Source organism: Acanthaster planci, linkage group LG16, assembly GCF_054643075.1.
Source record: "Acanthaster planci isolate LZ-2023a linkage group LG16, COTS_SCS, whole genome shotgun sequence".
NCBI classification, from domain to species: domain Eukaryota; kingdom Metazoa; phylum Echinodermata; class Asteroidea; order Valvatida; family Acanthasteridae; genus Acanthaster; species Acanthaster planci.
The window spans coordinates 11231643-11249657 of record NC_141792.1 but is presented as its reverse complement, the minus strand read 5'-3'; the positions used below and the strand labels follow the sequence as shown (position 1 = coordinate 11249657).

The 18015-nt window shown below is 43.0% G+C and overlaps 1 protein-coding gene across 2 annotated transcripts in view; it reads right to left on the bottom strand.

Annotated features, from left to right (window-relative positions):
• Positions 1–18015, bottom strand: part of ube4b (ubiquitination factor E4B) — a 26462-nt gene extending 8447 nt beyond the window's left edge. For both annotated transcript variants that reach the window (XM_022234635.2, XM_022234636.2), the window contains exons 1-17: positions 17856–18015; positions 13601–13841; positions 12632–12755; positions 9799–9889; positions 9359–9488; positions 8865–9012; positions 6844–6985; positions 6253–6353; positions 5141–5249; positions 4940–5023; positions 4230–4286; positions 3597–3713; positions 2947–3045; positions 2174–2287; positions 1596–1685; positions 1347–1452; positions 362–600 (exon numbers count right to left, since the gene is read on the bottom strand). In XM_022234635.2, the coding sequence (XP_022090327.2) occupies positions 362–600; positions 1347–1452; positions 1596–1685; positions 2174–2287; positions 2947–3045; positions 3597–3713; positions 4230–4286; positions 4940–5023; positions 5141–5249; positions 6253–6353; positions 6844–6985; positions 8865–9012; positions 9359–9488; positions 9799–9889; positions 12632–12755; positions 13601–13841; positions 17856–17879 (2016 nt within the window). In that variant the 5' untranslated portion in view covers positions 17880–18015. The remainder of the gene's footprint in view (positions 1–361; positions 601–1346; positions 1453–1595; positions 1686–2173; positions 2288–2946; positions 3046–3596; positions 3714–4229; positions 4287–4939; positions 5024–5140; positions 5250–6252; positions 6354–6843; positions 6986–8864; positions 9013–9358; positions 9489–9798; positions 9890–12631; positions 12756–13600; positions 13842–17855) is intronic.

Genomic DNA, 18015 nt, shown 5'->3' with positions numbered 1-18015 from the left:
TGAGTTTGAGACTAATACTGCCGTTGTGTCGTCCACAGATCTCAATGATTTAGTACAGAGGCTCTGCACTTCAGCCATCTTTCCGCTAACTTGCTTGTTGTGTTACGGAGGACAGTACAAAAGGTCTACTCGTGTATGCCTGTGGAACAAAGGCTCTTACCGGAAAAATGGCTGTTATGCAGAACCTCAATTAGTTGCTGATGCGGTAAGCACACGACGTTGACCATAAGCTTTGAATTTCATAGCTAATGCAACCATAAATTCATCCCTTCGGTAACATTAGTTCTATCATGCCGACAGAAGCAGCTCACTGGACATCTCTGATCTAACGAATGAGAGGCGAGATCTACAGAAGCCCAACCTTGATTTGCAACTTCCACTTCTCCAGGAGCTGTCGGTTGCGTCGCTCGTTGGGCGTTCCCTTCCACTGCTCCTCCTGTCCCTGCAACTCCTCCACCATGCGGGCCAGCTCCCGCAGCCCCCGGATGCGGCGGGTGTAGTGACGGCAGGCCGGCATGAGCGCCAGGTGCTGGCAGTGGAGGGTGAGGAAGTAGCACTGGGTGGGGAACTTGGGCTCCAACCAGGCGGCTGGCCGTTTATCTGGAGAGTGTGTGTGGGGGGAGGGGAAAGGAAGATGAGAGAGATCGGGTTAAGTCTGACCGATAGTCAAGAGACTTCGAGAGGAGATTTGGCAGAGTGTGTGCTGGGTGTTGGCAACGGAGGGGCAGAAGGTGGCATTTGGAGCTTTGGATTTCACCTGGCGACCGACCGCTTATCTGACGAGCGTGGGAGAGAAGATGAGGGAGATCAGGGTGAATCCGAACAAGTTTTCCAGGACCTGAAGAAGTGATAAGGCCGAATAAGTATTCAGTGTTGGCAGTTGATGGTTTGAGAGGATGGAAAAATTATCCAGACCTTGGGGTCCAACCAGTTGGCTGGCCGCTTGTCTAGAGAGTGGCGAAGACAAACTGGAGATGAAATGGGGCAAATTGAAGAGGTATTCCTGGGGATAGAGTGATAAGCTGGCATGAGTGCTAGACGATGGCAGTGGAAAGGTGGAAAGAAACACCAGGTCGGAAACTTACGCATCAACCAGTTAGCCAGATGCTTATCTAAGGCTGTGGGAGAAAATGCTAGGGTCCAGTGATCGCGTCAGAGCTGGATTCTTCCAGTCGCAAATGACAGGCTGGTGTGAGAGATTGGATGATGAGGTTCTTGCCAGTTGGCCAAGTACTTCTTGAGACAATACAGTGGAAAAGCGATTCACCGATTGAGCTGATCAGACACTGGAGAACTGAGGTGACAGAAATCAGAACAAACTGCAAAGATGTAGGTGAGTGACTTACTGCATTCTTCCACCCAATCGGCGGCCTCCTGCGACGAGGCTTTCAGCCGGGTGTCCTGAGAGATGTCAATGAGGGACTTGGGGTGGTGTGGGTACATCACGTCCACCTGTGGGGGAAACGAAAAGGAGACAAGTCTTCAGTCACGCGCAGTACTTAATTTCGCCGTCGCGCCATCATGTCAAAATGATTCCTTTTGACACAGATCACTTGTTTCGCTCATCGAGGCACAAAAAAGATGAAGAGCCCTACCATGTCGAGTTTTATCTTGACGCTCAATCTCTGCAACACCACAAGGAGATTCAGCATAAATCCGTCCCCGGCAACCAGACTCTCATCAACCTGAGCAGTAGCAAATAACCAATAATCACTAACGAAACTCAATCATCATTCCAACAACTCCAAAAAGAGAAAGCTAGGCACTGAAGTGAAAGCTATAAGCGTAAACGCATCTATTACAGAAAATTTTTCCAACAGTGTACAAATACAACTCTTTCATTACGAAGCATTTGCACAGAAGCTGTCGACGGGGCCTTGATTAAGACAACCTCGTGGCTATTGCAGAATGGCTAACACAGTCAGCCAAAATGAGTTTTGCCGTGAAAGGATCTCACTCTGAACTTTAGCCCAAACAACGTTTTGCTGGACTGCTGGTTTTCAAAGTTGCCTTGCGCAAAGAAAACAAAAAATGCGGTCAAGGGCAAAAAAAAAAAGTTATTGTTTCTTTCTCAACAAAGCAGTCTCGGCAGAGCAAAGAAGGTACACTCTACCACCTCCAAACCATTCTGGGAGGGGCTTCTTCCCAGCATCTGGTCTGATGTCTGTCCTACCTGCATCTGGGCTCGTTTGTGGTTCCGTTTGATGACCGCCGCAAAGTATTTGACCATGGCCTCCCTGCTCTCGCTGTTGACTAATATGCTGTGGATAATCTCGTGTAACTCATTCTGGAGGGGAAAAAAAGGGAAAGAAAATCTCAACTTACAAATGCCTATTTAATCCTGGGGTCCAGAAATGGCAGCTTAAAAACGGAAAAACAAAAGCAATACTAAAATCTGAAGTCTTGCTTGTTTCTGTACAATGCAGAGGTGCAGATGACTCCACAAAATCATCTGCGATTAGAAAGAGGCCAAATCTCATCTTCTTCAAGATTTTAGCTACAGAGGAGTTGCCGTCACATGATTTCTGACGGTCAGCGTTCAATTTACACAGATGTGCGCGGAAACCTGCAGGCCATCAAAGCCTCTCAACGTTCTGGTGTACAGGAAATTGTAAAATAGAAATACACAGATTAAAAATGCGTGCGCCTCCGTGGACAGGGTACGTTTCCTGAAATGCCTTTGCCCGTCGTGTTTAATGTGAAAAACCTCTATTAATCAAAAAAGAGGGGTGTTGGATGGTGATTCGCCCCCCCAATACCTTTGAGGTTGTGGCCAACCTCCATGTCTATGCTGGTATGATTCAGAGCATGTTTCGGTATCAATGTGCAAGGAGGGGGGGGCAGCAAAGTCCGTCCAATCCCATCAGTGAGTAGGTAACAAAAAGGATGACTCTTCCAGGCCGAGATATTCTTAAAAGACAACCGCTCAACAGAAAGTCTGCTCACCCTAATGAAGTGCAGGTGATGTTGTAAGCTGTCGTTGAGGATGCGGATACTGTCCTGCGTCAGCATGGGTCCTGAGAAATACTTTTCCACCACTTTGGTCTGCAACGAAACCGCGAACAAATCATCCGTTTAATCAACTCCCTAGAAACCAAAATTCCATCATAATCTAACACATGGTGTTACATATAATTGACTTTGTTGGAAACAGCACTGTAAAGGGTATAAATGTGGCTACCTGACGCAGTGCTAGGAGTCTCGCTTCTTGGAAGTTCTTATTGTAGCATTGTGAATGATACCAGTGATTAAATGGATCTGGGATGATTCTAAATCACATGACAAACGTGCCAAAAGTGACCAGTGTCTAAAGTACCCGGGGTGTCTCCATGACAACCATACACACATCTCCATGGCAACATACCAATGAGCCACCTAGACTCCCTCAGCATATTAACTAATCCTAAGTGGATCGCAATTTGGACGAGTTGGTTGGCAGCAAGTTGCTACTGTCAAACCTGATGAGAAACATCAGTTCAGATGTGATACTGTGGCTGGCACTCTGTTGCTGCTAAGCAAGCATTACCTACGCTTAGCAAGTTCTCCCACGTTTCAGAAACCCCCCCCTCCTTCCCACTGTCCCTCATTGTACTCACATTGTCTTCTGCAAAGACGGACAGGGACAAGAACGCCCCTAAAAGAGAGACTTTCTCCACCTCGCGACCCAGGGCCCCTGTGATAGGATCGGGTAACCACTGCGGCAGAGAGCTCACCTAAAACAAGAATCAAAGGGCATTGGAGAAATCTAATCAAGATCACTTGAGATCAAATGTAATCAACTACTGACGCACTGCAGTGGGGGAGAATACCATTAGTGTACCAACGTCTGGTTTGTACTCTATGCCAAAGAACTTCCTCAACTGTAACAGAGAGATACAGCAGACATTTAACATGACACCACAGCCGTGTGTGGGGGGTTTTTGTGCACATTCAGTTGAAAATCAGTAGTCAATACTTCATGCAACATTACTCAAAATGTGCACGCACGTCCCACACACATGTTACAAATCCAAGTGCCTAAAACAGAATGCACCATGTACAGAACTGACTCAACAGACCAACTAGAATTGCCCAACCCTTCGCTCTACGAGGCTTGCACTGAAAGGACGACCAAGTTTTAGAAAGCCATCCCAATTAAAGAAGAGACCACATCCGTCTACAGACTTCAGCATAAACGCAGAGAGTTTCACTCTCAGTGAACACCAACATTATGAATCCTATCGACTTACCAGTCTGCATATCGGTCGGGAATTTCCAAGTTTTATTTTACACAGCTCATTCATGGCCTGTACAAGGAAAAATAAGTCAGTTATGTCAACCAAGACTGATACAACTACAGAGAGATAACAGCAAGCAGTGTAGCATTCCAGTCCATCACAAGTCCAATCACAAGTCCCTTCACAAGGCCAGTCACAAGTCCCTTCACAAGGCCAGTCACAAGTCCCTTCACAAGGCCAGTCACAAGTCCCTTCACAAGTCCAGTCACAAGTCCCTTCACAAGGCAAGTCACAAGTCCCTTCACAAGTCCAGTCACAAGTCCCTTCACAAATCTAGTCACAAGTCCCTTCACAAGTCCAGTCACAAGTCCCTTCACAAGGCCAGTCACAAGTCCAGTCCAAAGTCCCTTCACAAGGCCAGTCACAAGTCCCTTCACAAGGCCAGTCACAAGTCCCTTTACAAGACCAGTCACAAGTCCCTTCACAAGGCCAGTCACAAGTCCCTTCACAAATCCAGTCACAAGTCCAGTCACAAGTCCCTTCACAAGGCCAGTCACAAGTAACACGGTGAACAATGACAAAAGAATGCTTTTGTCACAGCTCATTTGAAGAGCTTTTGAACGAGTTTAATACAACACTGAAAAAAAGTCAAAGGACTGTAAGAATGACCACAAACAAACAAATGCACACATGAAGGAGAGAGGAAGGGTTTTCGAACTCACAGATAAGGGAGCTTTGTAGCTGTCACTGTCCAATGAACATCTCTGGATAGCTTGTACGAGCGCAATTATTACTGGAGTAAATATCTATGGGAGGAGCACGCAATTTACAGGGTGAATTGAATTGTTAGGATAACATTGGATTTGGCAGCCTGAAATTCAAAGCATTTAAAGGAACAGAAGGCAACGAAAAGGGCTACCTACCATCTGGAAGCTTGCGTTGTCCGCCCTGGTTGCTGAGACCAGCTCCTGGAGGAACCCCCGTGGGAGTGAATGACTCAAAAGAAGGGGGGCTAATAACAAAGTTGAAGACCTGATGGACAAGCCCAAAAAAAATCCGGTGCCATTCAAGGTGTAAGGAGACGAACGACAGACCATTTGAAAATGACCATGCAATACAATTATTTTACCGCATCAATTGAAACTGCATCTTTGGCATTTCAATTAACCTCGTTTTTGGACTTTTGTTTTGCTATTTTAATCTGCATTGTGGAGCCATTTTGGTTTTAATGCTGGTGCAAATGTCCATGTTCATGAGCTAAGTTGTGATGTCATGCCAAGCACTGAAGATCAACACCGCATTAATTTGCGCGCAAAAACGTGCGAAAACTTTGTATATTTTCCTGTCATGACTTTTCATTTCTTTGGCGTTATACTGTCATAAGGTATACGGCAGTAAGCCAGCGGGCAACCATTTTCTCGGATCTCTTTTCAAAGAGCCAAATTGGGGTTCCAAATTTAATGCGACAACGTGAACACGGAAAAAGTGTCATTCTTGATTTACTTCATATAACAGCACCCTCACTTATCCAGAAAAGCTTGGAAAAACAAATAGAGAAGTCCACTTTTCAGTACGCTAATTCCGAAAAGGATTTCAATTTTTTTTTCGTATATTTAAGAAAGGTATAAAGGTGCACACAAATGCAATGGATAAGGAACCCGATAACAGAACGAGTTGGCTGGTGCAAGAACTAGTTATGGTTATTTCTTGACAGTGTATGCAGATCTTTTCCCCATGAACTATCCCCAGCAGAACTATTTGCCAGACGTCAACAGAATGTCATAGCACAGCTTCAAGATATGAACAGTACTGCATTTGCATATGGGAAATTTACAAATATAGCGCTGTCTGTTGGTATTTTCCCAAATGTTTTGAGTTTCAAAATCGTTCATGATGTAGGAAACCAGTGACATGTGTTTTGAATACATAATTTGGGGAATCAAGCCTAATGTGACTACATGATAGCCCATCGTCACTGAACTCCGTTCGCAGCAGGCAAATCACTGGCAAGAAAAGGAGAGATTGACCAACTGACCCTGGTTGTGTGAAGGCCCCTTGTAGGACCAGCCCAGCGTGGTGCACGCACTGTAGCCTGGCTGCAGAGGCCAGATTGCTGAACGGTGGCTGGCTGTAACGCTGCGTTCAACAAAAACAATCATGCTCTCAAAAACACTGGTTTGCACGGGATAGGCTCGAGAAATGGAGTCTGTTTTGGATGCTGAAAATTAGATTTTGAATCAGAATTTGGAATTGGGGAAAAATGAATGAACAATACGATGACCTGATTAGATTAATCGCAGTGTTCTGATAACTGAAACTGAAAATTACAGGTCCATTAATTCGGCTAAACAAAAACTAAAAGGAATATGCATTACAAGACAGCTCAGAAGCCAATTTCATGGAAAAATTTGTTCAGAACAGAAAAAATATGCCAATCTAAAACAGTCCACAGGGCAAAATGTCATGTATACCTATTGACTTGTAGAAGGTCCTAAGCAAAGTTTAGTTTAGCCTACAAAAGTGCTAAGCAACATTTTCAACTCGGCGGCACGGATAACATGGACCCTGCTGGCGCCATTATTTCTTTGCTGTGCAAGTCTGCAGTTTGGACTTGACGCTTCTTTACCTTGGGGGCGGTGCGCTCCTCGTTGCGGATGCGTTGGTAGCACTGCAAGAGGTAGGACAGCATTTCTGGCTCGGGGTTCTCCGGTTTGCTGCTACACTGGTCCCCCGCACTACTGGGAGCCACTGATGTCTGCTGGGACGAACTGCAGCAATGAGTGTAAAATTCGCACTCGTAAGTTTAAAAAGATCAACCTTTTTAACCATTAACATGTTGGCATTTGTGCTAAAAATTGTCCTGAGTGGGCCATTGTAGTCCACTGGGGCATACAAGTACTTATCAAGGAAATGATAGGGAGACATCAAGCCTGATGTAAACCAAATAGGTGGTTGAGCAGTTAAGAACCACACCAGCTCTTCACTTGGACCAAGAGAGGGCGCTATAGCAACAGAGGCTCCTTTGGTACTTATTGTGCATCACTGGTTCACAAACAACTAGGAAACGCATGCGCTGCAGTCGCATCGCTACAAAATGAACACTCCCGACCAATGCGGTTCTTTTCGACCAACGAGGAGGTGCTTCTATCTGAAGGCGAATTACACTTGCTCACTGGTTTCACAAACATTACTAAAATCATCTCAGCTACCTGGAAAACATATCCATCTTGATATTGCCATTTCAGGAATGAATGGCTGATCAAACATGGCTATCATTGGTCGACTTGAATAATTCATTGCCTCTTGTCAAATTTAGAGCAGTAAATATGTCATTGGCTCCCTCTAGGGCAGATCCAAAGTCATACATAGGCCAATTACTGAGAACAGTGACTGACCAAATTTGAAACTTGTGACGTCTCATGCCCAAACCGGTCAACTTTCAGTTAAAGAGAAACGTTTGTTGCGATTTCAGGAACGGCATGGCAGTGCCACAGGTGTCAAATTCGGTCAGCACAAACCGAGTAAATCAAGCACACTTTCCAGGTAAACATGCACAGGTGAGAGTATTGAACTATGATGTTGAATATTTCATGTTAAGATATTCAATTTCAATTTCTGGAATCGGACAATTACACAGAATTGATGCTGCGGGCTTTGAAACGAACACCCATACAGAGTGATTTCCTGTGTAATTTGATCTCCAGCAAAATTCTCCGTGGCCTGACTGATAAAAAAAAAAGACACAAGGAGATGTTATCTATCTGGAAACATGACACTCTTTTTGCTACAAGTATAACCGTCACAGACAGTTAATCATTCAGTCCCACTACTTCTGCTTAGACTTTATACATGCCGGTCACCAACACTCGCATCATAATTCTGGTTGGTACTGCGATCAGTCAAATTCAATCAACGGACAGAGGCAAGGGACTGGTAGACAAAGCTGGCTTATCGATCATGGACAGTCAAGACGCAGACGTGTCAAGTGAAAACATTAACAGTCACTTCTGCTTCGTGGAGGCAGGCGGATTCACAGTCAAGTGACTGATTTTTGACCGACAGGACAAGTTTTTCCCTGAATGGGCATTTACTGCAACGACCTCCAGGATTTCCTTCACCACACGAACCACACAGTTCCACACAGCAAATTGCAGGTGTTAAAGGTACACCTGACTGATTGCGCCAGGACTTTAATTGAATGTTTATATGCTCTGTCTACCGAGTAGGACATGAGGTGACTGCGTATGTAAACGAGATCTGCAACTGACAGGTGTAAGTCAGGTGGAGATTGGAGGAGAGTGGAGTATTCACAGAAAAGTCACCAGAGGTTTTGAGGGCATCGAGGCAGCACGGAGCCCATGGTTCGCATACCAGTAACTGTGTTGGCCTGTGGGCTCCCTTAAAATCAACTTTTTTAGTGTTCCACATCCACTTCTGTGCATAAAAACGCCTTAATTGTAAACGTTAATTGTAAACTCAGAATTTTTTCCAGAGTTTAAAAGACAGGTTAGAAAACTCCTGAAATCCAGACAAATCAACAGATGTAATGCATCCCTGGTAAAAGAGCGCTAGATTCAGTCTCCCAAGATGGCCAACAAGGCTGCCCTGACATCACCTGAAATCCCTCAATGGAGCCCCACTCCTTACCTCTGTGGTGAATGGCCACCCGCGCCGGCCGTGGCGACCGCCGGTGATGTGGTAGCAGACAGGTTGGCAAACGGGTTACCGGTGCAGGCGTGCTGGGTGAGCACCTCCATCAGAACCTGGCTGATGAGGTCCTCCGTGTTGGGAAACACTGCCATCAAGAATAACAAACATACATCCAGGACTGTGTTGGAATGAACTGGCTACAGCTAGGAGCAAAGCACATGTCTATGAGATGTGGCTGTAGCCACTTGGCAGTGGTTACCAAAGGCTCAGTGTACATGTAGTTAACACCATCATAAGACTACATACAAGACTGGCAACAATACCAGACGCAAGACCAGATGCCAGACTACAAACAAGACAGGCAACAACACCAGACACATGACCAGATACAAGACCAGACATGTGAAACTACGCATGTAGATAAAAGGCCAGTTTCTAACAATAAAGCAAAAAAAAAAATAAAAATTTCAACGAAAAGAACATAAATGTACCTTGCTCTGGCTCTTCTGCAAATTCTGTGGCCAAGCCGGCCAGATACACAACGTCCTTGCCTTGTTCCTTCCAGGACACATGGAAAACACGGGACACAACCTGCAACAGTTCTGCCTCGCTGGGACATTTCTGGACACGAGGCCAAAGTGGATCGAGAGAGATACAAACCAAATCTGTGTAGGTCTGTTATATTAACACGCCAGACATCAGGTTCAGACTAACATATGTCTCTCTAAAAGTGCAGTGCTAATTAATCTTCCTTTTCTTTCCCTACACAAAATTTGAACTTGAGAGATTCCATTATTTGGAAAGAATTCCATATACAGACATCATTCATTTTTCTCTGTTAGGGGACCTACATGTATTAGGTAATTTAAGAGTGAAAGCATTGACCCATCTTCTCCCCTTTTCGGGCCCAAGTGCAACCTTTAAGCTTTACCTTCTCTGCTGATGGCTTCTTGCCTTTCTTGACTGTCTCCTCCAATTCGGGGTTCTCGATTCCCGAGTCCACATCCATCTGAGACAGACTCCTTTTGGGGAAGAGGCAGGAGAAGATAGCATTGAGCACCATCGTGTACACTCTCGTCCCTTCAAATGCAGAGATGCCTCACTTCACTTTGCCGGTCGAAAGGTGAAAAAAACCCGCTTCAAACTAACATCCAGACCTGGAGAGCTTTTGTTTGACGGTGCTCACCACATATAGCAGCATTTGAATAAATGAAGCTATCAGAGTACCACAGTAGCAATTACAATTCTAGAGGGCACCCCGCTCATTCAAGAAAAGTTAAATAAACTAAGTGAGGTTGAGATGTATATAGTGCGTCCTCAATTCCGTGAAAAGACACAGCGGTCAACAGCGGACACGTACACATGCCAAATGAGAGGAAATGCACTAAAACAAGCCAAAAAAAAAATCCTTTTGTGGCCGAGAGTTTCCGAGAATGGATACGGCACAGGCAGAGATGAGAAACTGATAGTGCAGGCCCAAACCGCCCACAACAGTTGCTTTCCTGTGGGGTGTTTTTTTTTTTTATTTCGAAAGAATGACAGGAAGTATTCAAGGATGTTCACATATATACACAAGGACCATCGGCAGCACATCCTTCAGGTGGTCAGCTGATTTTGCAAGCCGACTGACACTTGTGAACGTACATTGCATGTACATGTACTGTACATGCAATGCAGCAGATGTGAGACATATCAAGAGTTTAAAAGTTTAGATTTGTACTCAAAACCAAAACTGGAACCCAAGCAGGCAAGATTCAAGGTCAACAGTTTCTGGAAGGGCTCTTTCATATGTAGTATAAAAATAGGTAAAGTCAAGTAGGTCACCCATTTTCCGGGATTCAAATGTTTGACATGTCTCGGTTTTCTCGAAATTGTCTGGAAAAAACACAAAATGCAACAGTTTCTGGAAGGGCTCTTTCATATGTAGCAGAAAAATAGGTAAAGTAAAGTAGGTCACCCATTTTCCAGGATTCAAATGTTTGACATGTCTCGGTTTTCTCTAAATTGTCTGAAAAAAACACAAAATGCTGAGAGGAATTTAGTGACAGTTTGTCACAAAATTGATGACACTTTGGAACACAAAACAGAACAAAGAAGAGGCTCTTCAAGTCTGGAAGGGTATGTTGTAGGAATATTTCAAAAAGAAAACAACTTTGAAAATTAAAAGCACTGTATATTCAAAATGTATATTTAAAAAAAAATTGAAATACTTTCAACAATTTCTAGAATATAAACATACCCTTTTTTATAAATCAAATATTTTGAGATTTGAGAATCAAGGGGAATTTTAGATACCTTTCAAAAAAGTATGGAAGTTTGTTCACTTTTCTGAGTGCCCCACCCCATCCTCTTTTTAGAAGGTGAGAAGGAAGCAAGACAGTCATTCTAAACATGTAATCTTTGAAGATAAATACAAGTTGGCATTAGTATGTTGAAAACAAGTTCTAAGAAAAAAGTCCCCTCGTTGGAAAAGCCATCTGGTGACATCCTGCAAGATAATTTCCCTGAGGGTTTGCTGCAAGACTGAGATTTCATGAACATTTTATTCATATATATGTTTGTACAAGGTAGTATGCATGCACGTATTGCTCCAGGCAGTCCTGGTGAATTTTTGGAAGTGAACAAACTTTCCTGGCATTTACGGCCTGTGAAAATCTACATGTACTATATTTACGCTTTGGTGGGGGGGGGCCACCCCTTTTGTGTAACACACAAACAACACACATAGAGCAATTTCATGACATCTGCATCCAGGTGCAGATCTGCCATCTGTTCACTGCACACTCATTTCGGGCAGCTAGAGATCACTGAAAAACAAAGATTTTCACAAAGCTCAATATTTTTCATGTTGACATATTTCTGTGACATAATTTTTCTGGAATTTCCCACTGTTTAAAGAAATTCACTTTGAATAATTATTTAAACGAAAACCCTGCAAAACCATTTATACACCTACATGTATAAATATATAAATACATGTATAAATACATGTATAAATATATATATAAATATATCCGGTTCGTAAGTGTGACGTCACTTCAAGTTAAACCCTGCACATGCACTGCACACAGTCTTACATGCATTGATCGCCATTTACATGGAACCGGAAGTTAACGCGCAACTTCAGCGATCGTCCAATGGGAGCCTGCAAATCGTGGCGCGTCGACCTTTGTGAGGACGTCACTTATGAACCAGATAGGCTCATTTTAATATTTTTGATATAGAGATGTGGTCCTTGAAAGTGTAATTTTAAGCTTCCTAGACAATCATATGTCTACACTTGCAAAGTTTGTAATAGAAGCCGGGTTGTACAGCCCTAAATTCATCTAAATATGCTAACTCCAAAACCTTACAGGGGTTTTCTTTGTTTAATTTTACTCGGTAGCACAACAGGCAGTTAAGTTCACAGAATGGACGAAATACGTTGTGGTAAACCAGTGTCTAGTTCAATTAAAATGCATAAAAAATAACTGCATCAGTGTGTCATTTGATTGCCAGTTAAGGATTTGGAAAAGAACAGTGTTTTGCACATAAATGTTAAACGTTCCATTATTTTGTACATTGTACATTGACCCTGATTAAATTTGCAAGGCAGAGTTCGCTATCTCACATCAACAAACATCAGGAAACTGAGGATCATCTTTTGTTTACAGCAGGGGAAACGCGTATGTAAGCCAGACGAGAGAATGATGGAAACAGGCTGCTCGCTTTCTGCGAAGTCACGGCACAGCTAAGAGAGAAGCGGAAAACACAGGATCGCTTACCCTTGGTCGCACGTTTCTGAGTCCATCTCCATGCTCGCCGGGAAGCCAGAATCTAAGCTGTCGTGGACGTCGGGGGCGCTCTCCATGGTTTCCGTTGGCTGACTCAGCGAGCTGGCTGACTCGTCTGTATTGTGATGAAACAATACACCGGCTGACAGTTCCGTTTGATAAGATGTAAAAAAGTAAGGTGTTTCTGTGGCCTTTTTTACCCTGACTGTAAAATCCCTTTTTTTTTCGGGGTGCTTCCTAGATGCATCAAATTCACAAATAGTCTGAAAGACCTTCCACCTTTTAAGTCATGTACTTTTACCTCACCTCTCATTAATTGCAACGGTGCACTGAAGACGCACAGGACCGTGGCACAGTCATCGGGCTCTTTTAAGCCACATCCAAAATGTTGTGGCTGCGGCCGGAAATCACATGTGCACCTATAAGAAGTGGCTGCCTGGTGGCTGCAGCCATCTGCCATAGCCAGGAGTGATACCCCAAGCCACAGCCACTGGATTAGGATTCTGCCAATGTGAATCGCTACTCTCTCATTTGAAACAGCGCAGCATAAGCCGTGCACGGAGTTGCTACATGTGTCATTTTCACAGTCATCTGACGGCTACATGTACAAAATAGTACATTTAATATCAATTGACACCTGCTTGAGGACTAATGTAACACCCAGAGCTGTTCAGTAAATGTGCAAGGTCAGTGCACTTGAGAAGAAAGTACTGGGAGAAAGTAAAAAAGCATAGCAGGGGGGGGCAGGGTTGGCCCCAACTTTTCAGGAAATTTTGGATTTCAACTTTCCTGAAGAGACATCACGTTCCTAGTGCCAAGATGTGGCGGCCGAGTTCTACTCCTCTTGAATTTTGGGAGGTCTTCCAGACCCTCCAGGTAGATTTAGAGGGATCTGGGAAGGTTAGGGTTGAAAATTTGAAGCTGGGAACCTCTAGTGAGCCAACCATACACGTTACCAACCTGTTTCCATCCCGGGCTGGCTGGAAGCCTCCAAGGCACCCGAGGCTGCCTGCAGTCCCTCACTGGGTGCCTCACTGGGCGACGCGGGGGTCACCTCAGGTGCCCCTTGTCCCTCGCCTTCATCCTCTGATGTAACAGATGAGGCCCCGAGTTTATTGGGTGTCTCCTCAGTGGCTGGCGTCGCCTTCGCTGCACCCGCCAGTGGGCTTTTGTCGAGTCGTGCTAATCGCCTCCTGCGTATCTGGGTGACAAATGAGGGGAATATTTTTGAAACTAAATCAAGTGATTTGTGACTGGATCTTGCCGAAGTGGTCTTCCGGCCATTTTCCCCAGTAATTTTGTCTCAGTTTGCTTTAGAGAGAACAAACTGGAGGTCTTTGCTTTGATACATGTTCAGTATCTCTCAGTCAGGCATCGTAGTGAAAAAGTACGTCAGACTGCCGGGAAAATGATGAGGGTTTCTATGGATTCACAATCATGCAGGACCCTTTTAATAGCCTTCACCTCAAGACGTCACGAAAGGGTCTCTGGCAAATTGCACCTTATTTTGTTAATTTGAGTCGCATTTGTGCTTGGCCAACCATCAGAAAACATCCGCAAAATCGTGGAAAGTTTAGTCCTTTCCAACATGAAACACATCCTTTCTCTGTGGAAACAGTCTGGCCACACTGTAGGCTGGAGACGCATGCTTTCCTTCTTTTGGTAATACTAATCTATGAACTTCTCTCAGCCGACAGCATCTGGAGGGAATTTTGCTACCTTTATATCTAATGACTACATTACTGGTCTCCCATCTTTTCAGAATGGAATGCTGAGAAATGCTCGTCTCTTCCTGCTAAATTGCTGGCTAAAATTTCCCATCAACAACAGATACTGCACAGCCACGTATTTGATCTTGCTCCAAACGATGAGATTTTTATTGGTTTTTAACACTGTTTATTGCAACATCCTACTACAATGTAAACACAAAACATTTCCACTGTTCCCTACACATTTCAAAAAGTGCCTGGACATTCCTTGATGATCAACAATAAAACCTTTCGCAGTCCATTTTATCTCAAACAACTTACAAGTACGAGCTATCTGGCGATGGCACCAGAACAGGAAGTTGATTACAATGCACATATCTTATTTGCCAAGCTGGTGAAGATTTATGAGCAAGCCTCAAGTTTTCATGTGCTGGTTTATAAACAAAAGAGGAAGCTTGTTGGTCATTGCATATACATGAACAGTACAGTATGTAAACTCATCAAATAACCTTTCCTCGGTTGATTAGTGCGTATCCCTCAAAAGGACAAGGGTACACGTGTAAATTTCCTACCCTCTGAAACTATGTCTCCAGTCTACATTGCAAACCTGTATATAAATCACATGTGACAAAAGGCTGTATACACATACACATGTAACATGGCACACATGTACATGTACAGTCGAACCTCGTTAACAAGAGGCCCTTCGGACTTGGCAGATTACCTTGTTATAACAGGAACCTTGTATTATCAGGAATGAAAGCAATGAAAAACAAAAGACCGAGACCCAACCATTCCGCTGTTATGAGCAGAATCTTGCCTTTACAGTGCTCTTATTAACGAGGTTCGACTGTATGTAACGTGTGTACATGTGCATGTACAAATATTTTCATGTCTTCCAGCTTTCAGTTGATTCGTGACTCACAGTGTGAGACGTCATGAAGCATGCGGTTGCAGATGTACGGTTCCCTTGACAGAGAGTAAGGTCACCCAAACCTAACATAGCAATGACTCAGAATCGTCGGTTTGAAAACCACACAGACTCTAGACCATGTAGACATGACTTTATATGTACTGTACATTTCAAGAGAGAGGTTTCTAAATAGGTAGAACCCATTCACAGCAGTGACAGCGAGACACAAATGACAAACACTGCACGTGAGCCTACTCACACTACTTACGCTACATTTTTGGTCAGTTACCAGATTATCTACCAACCAACCCACTCTTGATATGACTGAAGGCAGTACAGGTATATATACGCAACTGGTATGGACAACTTCACGTTGGTAAAGGATTATGATTTGAAACAGCCATCAGCCCACACATTGTAAAGATACTTAGAATAATGTGAGTAATGACCTGCAGAGGTCAACTATTTTTAGGTGTACCCCTCAAAAATTCTGTTCATTAGACACTTTCTGGAAAACAGGCACACACCACACCTCATTTCTTACAAGTACCGGTATCTCATGAGCAATTAACGAGATGAATTTCATGAACATCACGAAATGTTAACACGCCCATAAGGCATTTGTTAGTTTCGTGGAAGCTACATAAACTTGACAGTCAAATCTGTAGCTCCACATTTCCTGGAGACTCACAGGGTGTGAGCTGTTGATCAATATGATCTCATGATCAGGTTGCATGATTGCGTGATCGCATTGTGCCGTCCGTCAATCTTGTTTATAATAGAATATCAGATGTTACTTCCCTTTCTTGAAACAATCCCACACTTCTAAGAATTACATGTACAAAGAAAACACGATTGGCTGATGCCACAATTTTCGGCAAATTGTGCAGCAAAATCAATAAATCATAAAATGATTGAGCAATCATACAGATCACCTAATCACATCCAACAATGTCACGTTATAAATCAAAACTTCAAGACATACATTCACTTACTTTTAAGGTGACAATGTAAAATTGTCTTTAAATGTAAAACAGAATCTCATAATGTAAGAATTTTGTGCAGCTGCACAATAACAACAGTAAAACACAGGATTAATCTCATTTAGATGTTCAATCAATGTTCTAAGTTTTCATAAATTGAAAAGCAGGCAATGAACAAATTTCTGAAAGGGGAATGAATGGCATGAACAGGCTAGAAAATGTACAATCATGGTTGAACAGTTTTTTAAATAAAAGGAAATTAAATCACAATGGAACTTATCTCTACTTTCATATTAGAATGTTTACTTTTGATACTTGCTCTAATCTAAATTTTGTCATGAGAGTGACCACGGTCACTAGTTCAATGTCATTCAATAGGAATGTTATTTGTTAACACGACTGATCCACATACATGATTTATAATGTTGGGCTTCAATGCTTGTACTTATGTCATGAATTAGGGCTGAGTCAATTCGAATAATTTACTTTTTGAATATTTGACCTTCAATTCGAGTGAATAGCCGAATATTTCGTCTTACCAACAGGCAGATTGTCAATGAACAAAGCATATACGAAATCAGTTGCAATAACGCAAACAATTGTACATTCTATTCACTACAGTCTCACGTCTAGGAGTATCTCCAGTCATGATTTAGCAAGATTTAAGAGATGAACAATACTTCTTTTTCTGATGAAAATTTCTATTCCTTTTAAATTGTTTAATAAATAATTTAATTTGTGAATCGTGAGATTTCTGTCACTTTTCAATTGCATCTGCTTGAAACAAGCCTCCATAGTCCAATTTTTCTCATTTAAAACAAACCAAAATTTTCCCTTCTTTTTCATGAATTCTGCATTCTTATATTCAAATTCAGGAAATACTATTTGAATATTCGATAATCGATGGGATATTCGGCACAGCCTTATCATGAACTGATTTTATGGTACAATTGCGTTGACAAGAAATGTCGTCCAATTAGGCCTAGCGTTACACAAAAAAGTGGGTGCAGGGCATAAAACAATTCTGAGGTAAAGAAAACTCAACTAGGGCGTCTGTCAATGTTTGAACAAATTTCATTGGGTTGTTAAAAGGGTGTGGCTAACTTACAAATGGTGAAAGGTCGGAAAGAGTTCCATATACGGACAGACATGACAGAATTTATTTTTCATTAGCCGTCTGAAACCCAATAATATGTCCTAAAAATTCTAATTTAGCAGGAAAACATACAAAAAAGTTTTAAGACCAGTCTCATACATCCCCAGAACTGTAGGGTTTGAGGTCCCTAGAGCGGCAGATGTCGAAGCCCAAAACTAGCACAGTTCACGGGGTTTTATAAATCATAAAACTTAGCCTAGGCAGTCATTCTCATACTTGGCTTATGCGGTTTGTGAGTGTCCGTATATGGAACTCTTTCTGGAACTCCAATATGATTGTGCACAGAACATGAGCGATAAAGCCAATGACAATGCCCCGTGCCGCTGCTGGATAATTACAATGACAAATCATCGTGATGATGATCATGCATGATCACCGCACAAAAAAGTGTGAGTTGCCATCTTCTTAAAAAAGTTTGTTACTTATCAAACACCAACTCATTTTTGGTTCATACCTCGTCAGGGGTTAACTCACTCATGATCGGATCTATGGCTATGCAAAATGTGAGGGAAACGGTCAAAGTATTCGGGAGAAAAAGAATAAGTTCCGCAGAAAGATGTTTTTCCTACTGGGCAGCCATTGATTGTGACGTTTTATTGGTTCGGTTGCGCTGC